The sequence below is a fragment of the Rhamphochromis sp. 'chilingali' genome (assembly GCF_963969265.1).
Source record: "Rhamphochromis sp. 'chilingali' genome assembly, chromosome: 1".
Lineage (NCBI taxonomy): Eukaryota > Metazoa > Chordata > Actinopteri > Cichliformes > Cichlidae > Rhamphochromis > Rhamphochromis sp. 'chilingali'.
In genome coordinates this window covers 21,337,990-21,350,398 of record NC_137929.1, presented here as the reverse complement: position 1 = coordinate 21,350,398, position 12,409 = coordinate 21,337,990, and the positions used below count along the sequence as shown (strand labels likewise).

At 40.8% G+C, this 12,409-nt stretch overlaps 1 protein-coding gene across 1 annotated transcript in view; it reads left to right on the top strand.

Annotated features, from left to right (window-relative positions):
* Positions 1-12,409, top strand: part of nrxn2b (neurexin 2b) — a 660,624-nt gene that overhangs the window by 285,971 nt on the left and 362,244 nt on the right. Inside the window, exon 8 of the mRNA XM_080898453.1 lies at positions 11,947-12,385. Coding sequence (XP_080754579.1) covers positions 11,947-12,385 — 439 coding nt within the window. The remainder of the gene's footprint in view (positions 1-11,946; positions 12,386-12,409) is intronic.

The window sequence follows — 12,409 nt, the reverse complement described above, 5'->3', positions numbered from 1 at the left end:
GAGGTAGGTGAGTTTCCTTGAGGCTGTTTCACCTCTCACCCAAAAAGTTTCTTCAGTTCTAAGAGCAACTGGTGGAGAGTCCCAGATTAGGTAGAGGATCATTATGTGGTCCGTGACCCTCTTGGGGACATTCCCATAAAATCTGTGACTCTCCACCAATTGCTCTTAGAAATGAAGAAGCTTCTCGGATGAGAGGTGAAACGTCTTCAAGGAAAGTCCAGATGCTTTTCTTTCCAAGGTCTTCTTTGGGTGTTGGCTACCTTTTGTTCCACTGTCAAGATTATGTGTGACGTCTTGACAGAATAATGTTGAGTTCTGGTGACTAGGAAGGCCAGTCCATTGTGTAATCATTGCTAAATTTCGACAATGATCAATGGTCAAAGGGCTGTACTCTATGTATCAGGTACTTTCCAGATAGTATTGCTTGGCAAACAGTACTTTGCTGTGAGAGATCTCCCACACCATTGACTGAAATGTATAATGTAAAAATAAACCATGACAGAACCACCATCTGTTTTGCAGATGGCTGCAGAGATCTGTTGTACACTTTTGTACATCCTTCTTCACTTCCGTTGTGCATATTCATAGTGATTTGAACCAAAATTTAAAATGACCTGTTGCTAATAATTTTCAGGCCAGTTCATCTGTACTTGAGCATTTTCTCCTTGTCTCCCTTCCTTCAGAACAGGTTGGTCACGCTTTCCGTAGGACCATTTCTGATGAAGCTTTGGACATGACGTTCAGACACTGTTCGTCTGCTATTGATAGTTTTTTAAACTTGCCAGTTCTTCTTTTGTCTTGTATTTCTCCAGTTTGATTAGGTAAAATGACTGGACTGAAAATAGTAGCCAATGTCCAAAGAAAAACTGTGAAAAACCTTCAAAAAGCCTGAAGAACTATTTTTCAAGTCTTACAAAGTCTGGCTCCTCGGAAGCAAAATGTAATGAAATGAGTGGTGGCTCACAAACCACAGTATGGAATTAGAAGCATTTTTTATTGTTTTAGACAAAGCGAGAACAAATGACACAGTTTGCTGCATGGTATCATCACACATATTTACAGAAGCACATTTGTGTTGACTGACACTTTCTCTGGAGAATCATCCGTCTGGGCAGTTATAACTCCCATATGTGAGAGTAGGAGGTGTCAGACATACAGCTTCCTGAATCCCTTTGAAGCCTCTCTCTTTCTAACCACACCGCAGAACACACAGACAGATCACAATTTGTAGCACGTCCACTCATATTTGTGGATGGCTATATAGAGGACAGTTGCCTTTTAAAATTTTTATTTCAACTCAACTTTGATAAAAATTACTTTTATTTTCACCAAGGTCTTAATTCATGGCTGAACAAGCTGTCAAGAGAACCAATCACAGCTCAAAGTGCTATGCCCTTGTAAATGTAATGACTTGTATAGAGGCAACGCAACATGGTGCCATCGCATTCCCTCATAAAACCATGCTGATTGAATAAGTAATTACTTTTGCCATCACTTTTAATGGATCGCACAGTAATCACCCTATCTCTAACTTAATTATCCCTGTAGAATTACACTTTCATTATTTGGGTTGCTATCAGAAGAATCCCTTGCGGGTCTTAAACTTCCCTAGGCATTTAACAGTCCTCTGTCTCATCAAGACAAGGCTGGATTTACAGTCAGTGTACACACAAAGCACAAGAAAGGCAAATTGTCTAAATGTTTAAAAAAGATAGTGGTAAGTGCTAGTAGTAACAAAAGAAATTGATATTAAGGAGCCAGTGTGACCAAACTTTTAGAAATGAAAAGTAAGAGCAGATGTTTTAAGACTTGATCATTTAATTTGTGTAATCTCCTGTTTAAAGATAAGGGAGAGAAGGTGTGACAGCAACAAAAAAAGTATTTCTGTTTGACTGGACTGCACAATGAAAACAACGTAAGGGGGGTAATTTAATGATAACTAGAAGGTTTTTGACAGAGATGAGATACAAAGAGATGATGAGATGATTGTACAAAGAAAAGGGAGCAAGTTCCAGACAGGTGGGAAGTGGTGTAGCCATCAGATATTGGTATTCATGTTCACCTTTGTTTTTTAAAGTAATATGTTTGTGTTTGGTTAAGCACAGCAAGAAAATAACTTTCCTTTTTTCGTGAACTCTTTGGATATTTGGATATCTGACTCCACAGTACACTTGCTATGTTTGCATCTGGGGGCTTGTGTTAGTTTTTTATGTATTTACTTTTGGACTTCTTGCCTGTAGCCCCAAGCTACATTGAATCTCCAGTGTAAAACTGGAGATAGAATGAAACTTTCCCCAGTGAGAGAAAGAAAAGCAAATCATTTAAGTGTAGTTTGCTCTACTCTTAGAATTATGACTTAAAGTAATACATTTCAGACTCAATAGCTGAACATCTGTTTGGTGACAGGCCAGAAAGATACATGACCCAGACGTGAACTTACCAGAAGCTTAAGCTTAGGCTATGTCCACACGTACTATTTTTGAAAACGGAGATTTTCCGTTTTCGTTTTAAAAAAATAATCCCGTCCACACGTAAAGGCAGAAATGAAGGAAAACGCTGCTAGGAACATGCCAAAGCAACAGGTGGCGATATATTCCTAACCGTGTAGAAATGTTGGCCAATCAGAAGTCTAGAAGCCTCGGTGGGAAATGGTAAACAAAGCTGGGGCATAGAAGCAGAACAGAGTCGTATGTGTGGAGGGACAGTAACTGTGTGTATATGTAAGCATTTAAACACTGCAGGGAGTACAATTAACAGTAACAGTATTGTAGAAATTCATTTCACCGAAACAATAACGTGGCGCACAGTGTGACGTCAAAAAAGGCGCACACCTTTGACGCTGCGTTTTCTGCGTTTTCTCTGTTTTTCTTGTCCACACGTAAATGCAAAAACAGAGTTTTCGAAATTATCCACCGTGGCAGGCGTTTTTAGAAATCTCCGTTTTCAGTGACCGAAAACGACGTTTACGTGTGGACGAAAGGTGCAAACGCATAGAAAAATCTGCGTTTTCAAAAATACCCGGGTACGTGTGGACGTAACCTTAGGTTGTTTTTCTAGCAGCCTTACGGTTTGTAATTTCCAGCTGAGGTCAAGACTAAACTGAGCCAGAAAAGTAACCACACCTAGAAAGCTGTTGAGAAAAGCTGCAATAAGAGCAGCTGAGAGCACCAGGTAAAGCTGTAGCAGCTAAAGAAAAAGAAAGTGAGTGGTTGGGGGTTAGGCAGTGCTTGTTCTGTGGCACATCTCGGATTATCAGTCGTGTTATGGTCCAGGGCAAGGCTTTCATGCTGCCACCGTGGTCAAATGCCTTTGATACGCTCGGCCAGCACCCTCCAGGCAGTAGAAATCCAAAGGAACAGCGCAGCAGAAGAAGAGTAAAAAGGCATCAAAAGAGACACTGAAGCCCTGTGAAGTTTTTATTTGCTCTCTGTGTATGTGCGCCTCCATGTGTTCAAAGTCACCCACATGCTATGATCATACACAGGGTGATGTGTGTTTCCTTAGGCTCCTAAACAGAGAGGTGGGGTGTGAAATCAGGTCTCTCTGCTCCTCAGCCCCCAAGTCTTGTTTCCACAGATTCCTCTCTTCTCTTCTGTATATGTCACCATCTGTCTCCCCACTGCAACCTCCACCACCCTGTGTCTCTCGCAGACAGTGACCTTGCTATCGCTCGTTTCACACCACCCTCTCCTCATGTGCTCATCTTTGTCACTCTTCCTGCCTCTCTCATAGTTTCTCTCCATCTCTTTCTTTCTGCCTCCCATCTTCCCTTTCTCAGGGGCAGCTTTGTGTAATTAAGTGTAGCACTGTAGCTCCGTTGGTACACCAATGGCTTTGCCATCCTGATGGCCAAATTAAAAATTGATTTCTTCGACTGATTCCATGTGCTGGATGAATGCGCTTGCTCTCCTCCTTGCCCTCACTTTCTTTTACGCTCTCTCTTCCTGTCCTCCCAACTTCATATTGATGCTTCATGTCTTCACCTGTAGCTTCCTCTTAGCTTCACCTTTGTTCCACAAAAGAATCTTTTAAAGTCACCCGTCACCCTAACTCATGTCCTGCCTGCCACAAGTCAATATTCACTGGCACTTTTCAGTTTTTTTTGTTTCTTTATTTAGGCAGAAGCCATTAGTGTAACGTCTGGTACTTCAGAATGCTTCATAAACTAATAAACAGTGAAAGAGACGAAAGTTTATAAATACATAAAGTCTTTAAGGTACCATTTAATTGATATCGGTACAGAAGTGATTAGTGGATGGTGTATCAACCAACATATTCAAACCGTGCGGTGTATAGTTTCATCAAATATCCACAACACCAAGTATCTGAAGAAAGTAACAAATATTTGTTCTCCAGACCTGCAGGGTTTTGAATTTGAAGAGTTTCTCAATAACAAAACAAATCAATGGAGGGACCCCTGTGGGAGGCTTTGGCCCTGCATTAGCTGCACTGCTAGAATAAGAAAGAACAAATCACTGCCACACAAGTCAGTGAATTTTAAAGTCTGACGTGATGATCAAAAATAAAGGGGAACAGTTTTAATTTGTGTAAGAACAATGCATTTTTTTTAAACTTTTGATAGCAGTGAGTTTTCAGTAAGTAGTGAGCGAAAGACAGATGGTAGGAATAAGGATGCAACGTGAGCACAAGCAGTTGTAAAGACACCTGACCCTGTCTGACTGCAGACTCTATAAGGCAGGGGTGTCAAACTCAATTGCACAGGGGGCCAAACCTCAAAGCACACTTTAGGTCACGGGCCAAACAAGATAAACATTTATTGAACACACTAAAACAATGTTTTTTAAACATAAATGTGAATACGGACAGGAATATAATTCCAGAATAAATAAACTTAAAAAAATAAACTTTAACTTTAAATATTTTTCTCTCCATAAAAATATATCCTGTCAAAATTTTGCAAGTCAGAAATATGAACATGCTGTCAAATACCCCAGAGAAAATAAAATAAAACATACACAAGGTTCGATCTGGAGCTGGGGCATTGCTTCAGGAATGGAACTAATAAACTGTGCGGGCCATTCAGTGTCGTACTTTCCCTTGAGTGTCCCATTAGAATGCAGCTCCATCTGAATCTGCACAGGTGCAGTTTCCACCTAAACTGTAAATGGGTTGTGAAGCAGCTCAAAATTCTCATTTTGTGGCTCAAAGTCACCAAAGCGCCGTGCGAACTCAGTGCGCTCAGTTTATCAGCAAAGTGTGCATCTGGGAACACTGTTGCGCTGACTTGGTTCAACATTACTTGGCAACAGGGAAAGTGAGGCAAGTTGCACTGAACATTTGTGACAGCTTAACTTGAAATGCCTTCACCGCATCATACATGCCATGTCCATGAACTGACAGATTTCCTTGCTGAGCTCAAAAACCCTATTGAGAATTTTTCCCCAACTCAGCCAACGGACCTCTGAGTGATGGCACGTCGGCAAACTCTGAATCTATTTCCCACATAAAAGACTGAAATTGACGGTGATTTAAACCTTTAGTTCGGATAAAATTTACGGTTTGCGTCACGGTGATCATTACATGCTCCATTTTTAGGACTTTACCACACGGCGTTTCCTGGTGTATGATGCAGCATGCTGTTGACTCACTGGTACAGTTCTCCTGCATCTTTACTCACATCCTGCCGACTAGTCCACTTTTTTCACCGCACAACACCAGCGCTCCATCTGTTGTAAGTCCAACAAGTTTGTCCCAGGGCAGTTTCATGTCGGTTACACTTTGACATACGTTTCTGCTCAGGCTCTCATTTGCCAAAATCTGCGTTTTGTCTGGACACAAGACGTTGCACACCTTCATCATGCAGTTCTTCAGAAACTCTCCCTCGGTAAATGGCCGGGCTGATTTGGCTGTCTCCTCTGCTACAATAAAACTTGCTTTCACAACAGCTTCACTTTGTGATTTTGCTCTGGAGAAAAAAGTCTGCTGAAATGTTAGATTCTTCTTTAGCTCTTCTACTTTCTGTAGTTTCTGCTCGACATTTAGGTTTTTCAGCCTATTTGTCGCCTTAAATTAAATTCCTTAATTACAGCCACATTAGCTCCACTAATAAGACACACGGGTTTACCGGCAATGTTTGTAAACATATATTCAGTCTCCCACCGGTGCTGAAAGGCTCTTTTTTCAGAATCAACTTTTCTCTTCGCCATTGTGAGGGGCTAGCTTCGCAATAACAGAAGTTTGACTTGATTGACGTGGGGATGTTCCCAGCTAGCCTAGCGTTCGTCAAGGAGGCTGCAGTGCTGCATTTTGGGATCTGTAGTTTGTGTGTTATTAGCGCCTCATATCGCCGGGCCATGCATAACAATAATAATAAATCTATATAAAATGATCTCGCGGGCCGGATATAAATGTCCGCCGTGCCAGATGTGGCCCGCAGGCCTTGGGTTTGACACATGTGCTATAAGGCATTGGCTTAACTGTGAGTGATGGTATGCTTTACACGCTTTAGTGCTCCCATGTAGCCCTCTGTCCTTCTGTTACCCTCTCATTTGTCTTTCGCCACCATCTTCTCCTGTTTTCCATACTGCTTAACACCACTCTCTTCTACCGTCTTTAGCATTTTACGACATTGTGTTCCCTCTAGCTAATCTACCCCTTTACCAAAGACTGAGTTGTAGACATAACTGGCTGAAAAGATGGCTTATCTCTCAATTAATAGATAATTTCACCAAAACTAACAAGGAGTGTTTCCAACAAATGAAAATAAAATTGATTTTCACACAGGTGCTAGTATGATAAGGACGAGTTTACAGAGCATCTGAACCTAGTCAGGCATGCTAAACATGTTTGCCATTCAGTACCAGCCACCTGAACTGGCAGTTCAAAACAATTCTGCTTTTGCTGAATCACTACTGTAAGTAGTAGCTGATCTGCCACCAAGATAAATGCCTACATTCATCGTTGTTCTAACTAGTAACACCCATCCTAACCCTACAAAGGTTTTGATGTCATGTACACGTTGAAAGCTTGCAGTAATTTGTGGTTATGCTTGTAGTGTCCTGCCTCTGCCTAGCCAGGTTATTTGTTGGCTCCAAACAAATGGATACATTTGTATACTTTTTAAAAGCACATCATTAGTGACTGTTACCCTCTTTGCCATATAAAATTGGAAATATATTTTATGGCATCAGTGCTATGTTCAAGGAATCATATTCAAAAATTTTGACTAAAATTCCAGGAAACAAGAAAGGAGAAAACCACAAATATAGTAGAAATCTGGCCACCCTTACTGTTGTTATTGACTCCGAAAACCTATAAAAAGAACCCTCTAAGGGACACACTAAATTCTATGTAAGTTTGAGCACATAATAGTCTATCTGGATCAAGTAGCTGTAAAGTTAATACTCAAGAAAAAGTGATGAAAATTACCTGAAAATTACCCTTCAACACTCTGAGTGTTTAAAATATATGTTCATCTTTAAAGTAGCCAGTCAACAGTGTTGCAGACCTGTCTGTTATTGAAAATCAGTCATTGGAGTCTCTAAGCTGAAAGTCATCAGCTACAAGATGTTTATGGCTGGATTTCTTGCCTCATCTTGTCTTTTCAAACATGTTGTGTGATTCTTTATAACAAGCACAGCACTTGGTTTGTCAAGAGGTTTGGCAGGAATGATGCAAACAAAGGACTCACGGACACAAAAATAAACTAAAAAACAACCTTTTATTTGGTGGAACACCAAAGTCCATAAACAAAGAAAAAAATAGCCACACTTCACACTCACTGACAGGAACACAGAACTGTAGATTAACACACACTCAAACAAAAGGAAAATGGGGCTATATATACATACACAAATGCACTGAGGGCTAATCAGGGAATTAGACACAGCTGTGGAACAAGGCCCAGGTGAAACTAATTAGGATAACGACACAAGGGAAATAAAGCTACATGCAAAACATAGGCGACAAATGACTACAAAATAAAACAGGAAATGAGTAAACAGGCAAAGTCAAACAACAATTGAATGATCAAGACAAAGGAAATTCTTCAAGCAGTCTCTGCAATGATGGTAATGACAGTTTTTCCTTTTTTGGATACAGAGCTGAACGCAAAACCAAGAGAAAACCTGTAAATAAATAAAAAAAAATAAAGCTTTTATTTTTTATGCTGCTTTTCCTCTCTTGCACCTATCTCTCTCTTTTTCTAACACCTTAAGCAAGAGGAGTTTACGCCTTATTTGCTGCCAATTTTAGTATTATCATACCTAATTACCAGTACTAATCTGTGCTAATGGTGACATTATGAGGTGTACAGTACATGTGGCAGCGTGGTTAATGTTGAAGATAACCAAAGGAGGCTTAAGTTTAAGAATAACCCAGCATATCTGTGTTCTTGTTGAGCATTCAGTGCCGGTGTGTAGGTGTAGCATTTGACAGAAAGGAAGAGTGAGTGGATGAGACAGTGTGCCCGTGTGCAAGAAAAAAAAATAGGTTAGATTGGAGGGCGTTTGAAAGAGATACCATGAAAGACAATGAGGAATGACAGCAGCGGTCTGGACAAATTAGGCAGCCAAAAAAATCATGAACCACATCACAGAAGGCAAATTATACACACAAGCAAATGCAAAAACAGGCCAATGCAAATCAAAACCAAAATGTGACACAATACACACAAAATAATTCAGCAATAATAATTCTGCTCAGTAAGTTAGAAGCTTGGGTAAAAATTCTGTGAAAAACAAGAAATGAAATACAATATTCTGTACATCATATTAGTTAGGTTAAGCTGCAGTTTGGTAAAATCCATCAAACCCATCTAATCTAAGTCAGGTTACACAGCATCTAACATTAACTAGCTAAGCATTGCATCATGCTTGGCTAGACAGCTGAATAACTCTACTGGGTAAGTGAAGTACCCTTAACCAAAACCTTTCATGCTGTTTTTGCTGGGAACAAAGTATTTCCTGTTAATGATCCACTTCTTTCAAAGATCTTGGTCCTCTGCATGGAAACTGTGTGAAGTCTGCTCACCCAGACTGGTGCAATCTTCATCAAGTCTTCTTATAGCAGCCAAAACTGTACTAACTCTCCCCAGTTTCCTAGATATTGTATTTTTGTTGTTGTTGTTGTTTTTTTTTAAGTAATGCTACATAGTCAGAAAACAGAAAATTGTGTACTTTTTAGAATGGCTTACAGTCAATAATGTACATATTTTGTGAAGATACCACCAGGGCAATGCTGGTTTGTTTTCTTCCTGGACATCTCCGGATTTGTTTATACTTTTCTGATCTGGTCTGAAAAGGCACATCTACTGTTGCAGGATAGACTCAGGGCCCAGAGGCAATGCAGGAATGTAGTTCCCTTTTGCACCAGTTATATTTTTTAATCAAGTTACGGTACTGTTGTGTACCCCAACTTTAAATGACTTTGGGATGATTAATGAAAAAAGGGACCAGATTTAAACTTAAATTTAACTTTATGATGACTCCCAACAGTATTTATTTGTTCAGCACATGCAAACAGAACGCACACAAATCAGGTAATTGGCAGTCCTTCATATCCTGTTGCTATTGAGCCACACCTTGCTCATAACCCGCCAGGGGTGCTTCCACATTTTCCCAAAGAAAACAATTAAAGCATGTAAACATTCATATATTATACTTTATATATTTAAAAATATGATCCAAACACACCCATAAATCGTGTATTTACAATTAAAACATAAAATCATACAAATCCAATACATTTCTCCCTTTTCTTATTTAGTCTCACTATTTCTATCTTGTTCCAGCACAGTTGAAGTGGAGCACCCATGATTTGGTTGTGCATGTACAATTAGCACCTAAAATACCCAAGCAAGTCCTTGATATAACTTAAACTTGGTCTCTTCCAAGAAATTGTGTCTTCTGCTGCTATAAATGAGATATGGCTACAGATGTTATAGATGTTTGGCTATAGAAGTTTAGGACAGGGTCGTATGTCTATTGTCACGGTGCGGCATGGCACACCGTGGAAGGAGTGGGGAAGGAGGACCCAGGCGCGGTGCTCTATGTATAGGCAGTGTTTATTTACAAGGTGAAAAACAACGTAACAATAACTCCCCGTATTTTCCCAGACTCCCGTGTCGTGTCTCCTGTGAATAGTCCGTGTGCTCTCTGCTCCCGTGTCAGCACCCCCCGGTGCTCGCTGCTCTCCGTGCCCTCCACGCTCTTCCTGCGGGAAACAATAACGGCAGCTGTCAGGACACTCAGATCGGCAGGCATCTACTTTCAGACTTAGCTTAGACAGGGTGACTAACGTGGAGTCTCATGCAATGATCCCGCGTCGGTGGGAGCTCCAAGACTCTCTTAAGTAGCTCCCCCGACGAGGCCTGATCAGCAGCAGGTGTGTGGCTTCGGGTGTGGCCAGTCCCCTTGCAGGACCACACCCTCCAGGCCTGACGCCGCCTATAAACGGGTGCTCAGCCACACACACATATATACACACACAAGCACAGAGAAGGGAAGCAACACCAAAATACATATAATAATGATAATAATAATATAATAAATAACTGCTCAGAGATCCTGGGTCGCCCAGTCCCAGGACCCTGACATCTATGCTTCCCAAACTAGAATACACTTACATAACTAGTGAATATTTTCAAGGTTTCAGTTTTTCTTAAGTATAAGATCTTCACTTCAACTTGTCATATATGTTTGTTTGTTTTTTTACATGATTGAAGAAATGAAACGTGTTTCATAAATGAGAAACTTAATTCTGAAGCATAGTAAAAAGTTTTCTACCTTCATTTTCACTCTGACCTCTGTGCAATTGAAATTTCACCCTTTTCCAGTGTGGGAAGTAGTAGATATGAATAGAAGGTGATGACTGTCATTCCATCCTTTCATGAGAACAAGAATTGTACTCCAAACACAAAGAGCAGGTAGCTCTTTCTGTTTTTATACTCTCTGACAATTCAAATGAGAACATCTGCTGGCGGAATCAAACCGAACCGGAACAATCTCCTTAACCTTTCAGCTTAGACAGCAGCAGAAATCAGGGATTGAAATGAAGACCAGCTTATTTTTTCTCTGTTTTATTGTGAGCAGTGTGGTAAACAGAGAGTGCGAACAGCGCACAAATGGAGAGAGCTCTGCTGATTCACAGTATTACCTTGAGGAAGGCCTCTCACAAAGCTGTGTACAGAGTGTTCAACAAATAAAAAGAAAACTAAAACTATAAAAGACAAGAACAATTTGCTTTGCCTTCAGCAATTAATCCATTATGAATGCATACACGGAGGCACACTCTGAGCTCAAACAATAGAGCTGTATTTCATCAAAGACCATTGGAGACATTTGCATTGGAGCTGTAGGCAACGTTCGCTTTTTTTCTGTTTCTGGATATCCCCTGGAGCCTTTTTAATTTTTTCAATTTATTATGCATATTTACTCCATTTGTGAGGAATGGTTTTGTACAAGAAGAAACATTTGTATGGTTTATGGAATGAACCAGAGTTCAGGAGTTTAAACACCAGTGATGAGAGTACAATACACTCTTTAAGTTGTGGGTCCACACCTCAGTACTAGCAGACATCGGCATTCGGCCTGCTTTCATCTCGCTTCTTGGCTCTTCCTGTTTCCCTTAGCAAAACCTTTTCTCTGACCTAAAATTGTTGTTACCGGGTCATGTGCAGGAGATACTAAAGCAGCTTCTTTTCCGCTAATACTAGTTCCACACTGCAGTTCATGAAAAAGTCATGTACTTATTCAAGTTTTAAGTCATTTCCCCGTGCTCTTGAGATTCCCCGGCAGCGACTATAACTAATACTTGAAACTACCTGAAGCAATTAAAATGCATTTGCTGGCTCTCAGTATTAACAGCCATGACAACACAGACTATGCTGTTGAAACTGCATTTTGTTTTTTGAGTCACATGTTTTTAAATCATAGTCTGACTCCAAATGCACAATCATAACCTTTCAACCATTTGCTTTTCTTTTAGGTGGTGTACAAGAACAACGACTTTAAGCTGGAGCTGTCACGGCTGGCCATCGAGCGTGACCCGAAAATCACCCTGAATGGTGACCTGGTGTTCCGCTGTGAGGATGTAGCAGCCCTGGATCCTGTAACTTTTGAGACCCCCGAGTCCTACATCTCTCTGCCAAAGTGGAACACCAAGAAGACGGGCTCTATCTCTTTTGACTTCCGGACCACAGAGCCCAGCGGCCTTCTGTTATTCAGCCACGGACGGCCTCAGGGGCCTAAAGAGCAGAAGCCTGGTAGGGAGCTGAAGACTGATTACTTTGCCATGGAGCTTCTGGAGGGGTATTTGTACCTGCTGATTGATATGGGCTCCGGAAAAACAAAGCTCAAGGCCAGCAACAAGAAGGTCAACGATGGGGAATGGTGCCATGTGGATTTCCAAAGAGAAGGAAGGAAAGGTGAGGAGTGCTTTAAAACTGGGT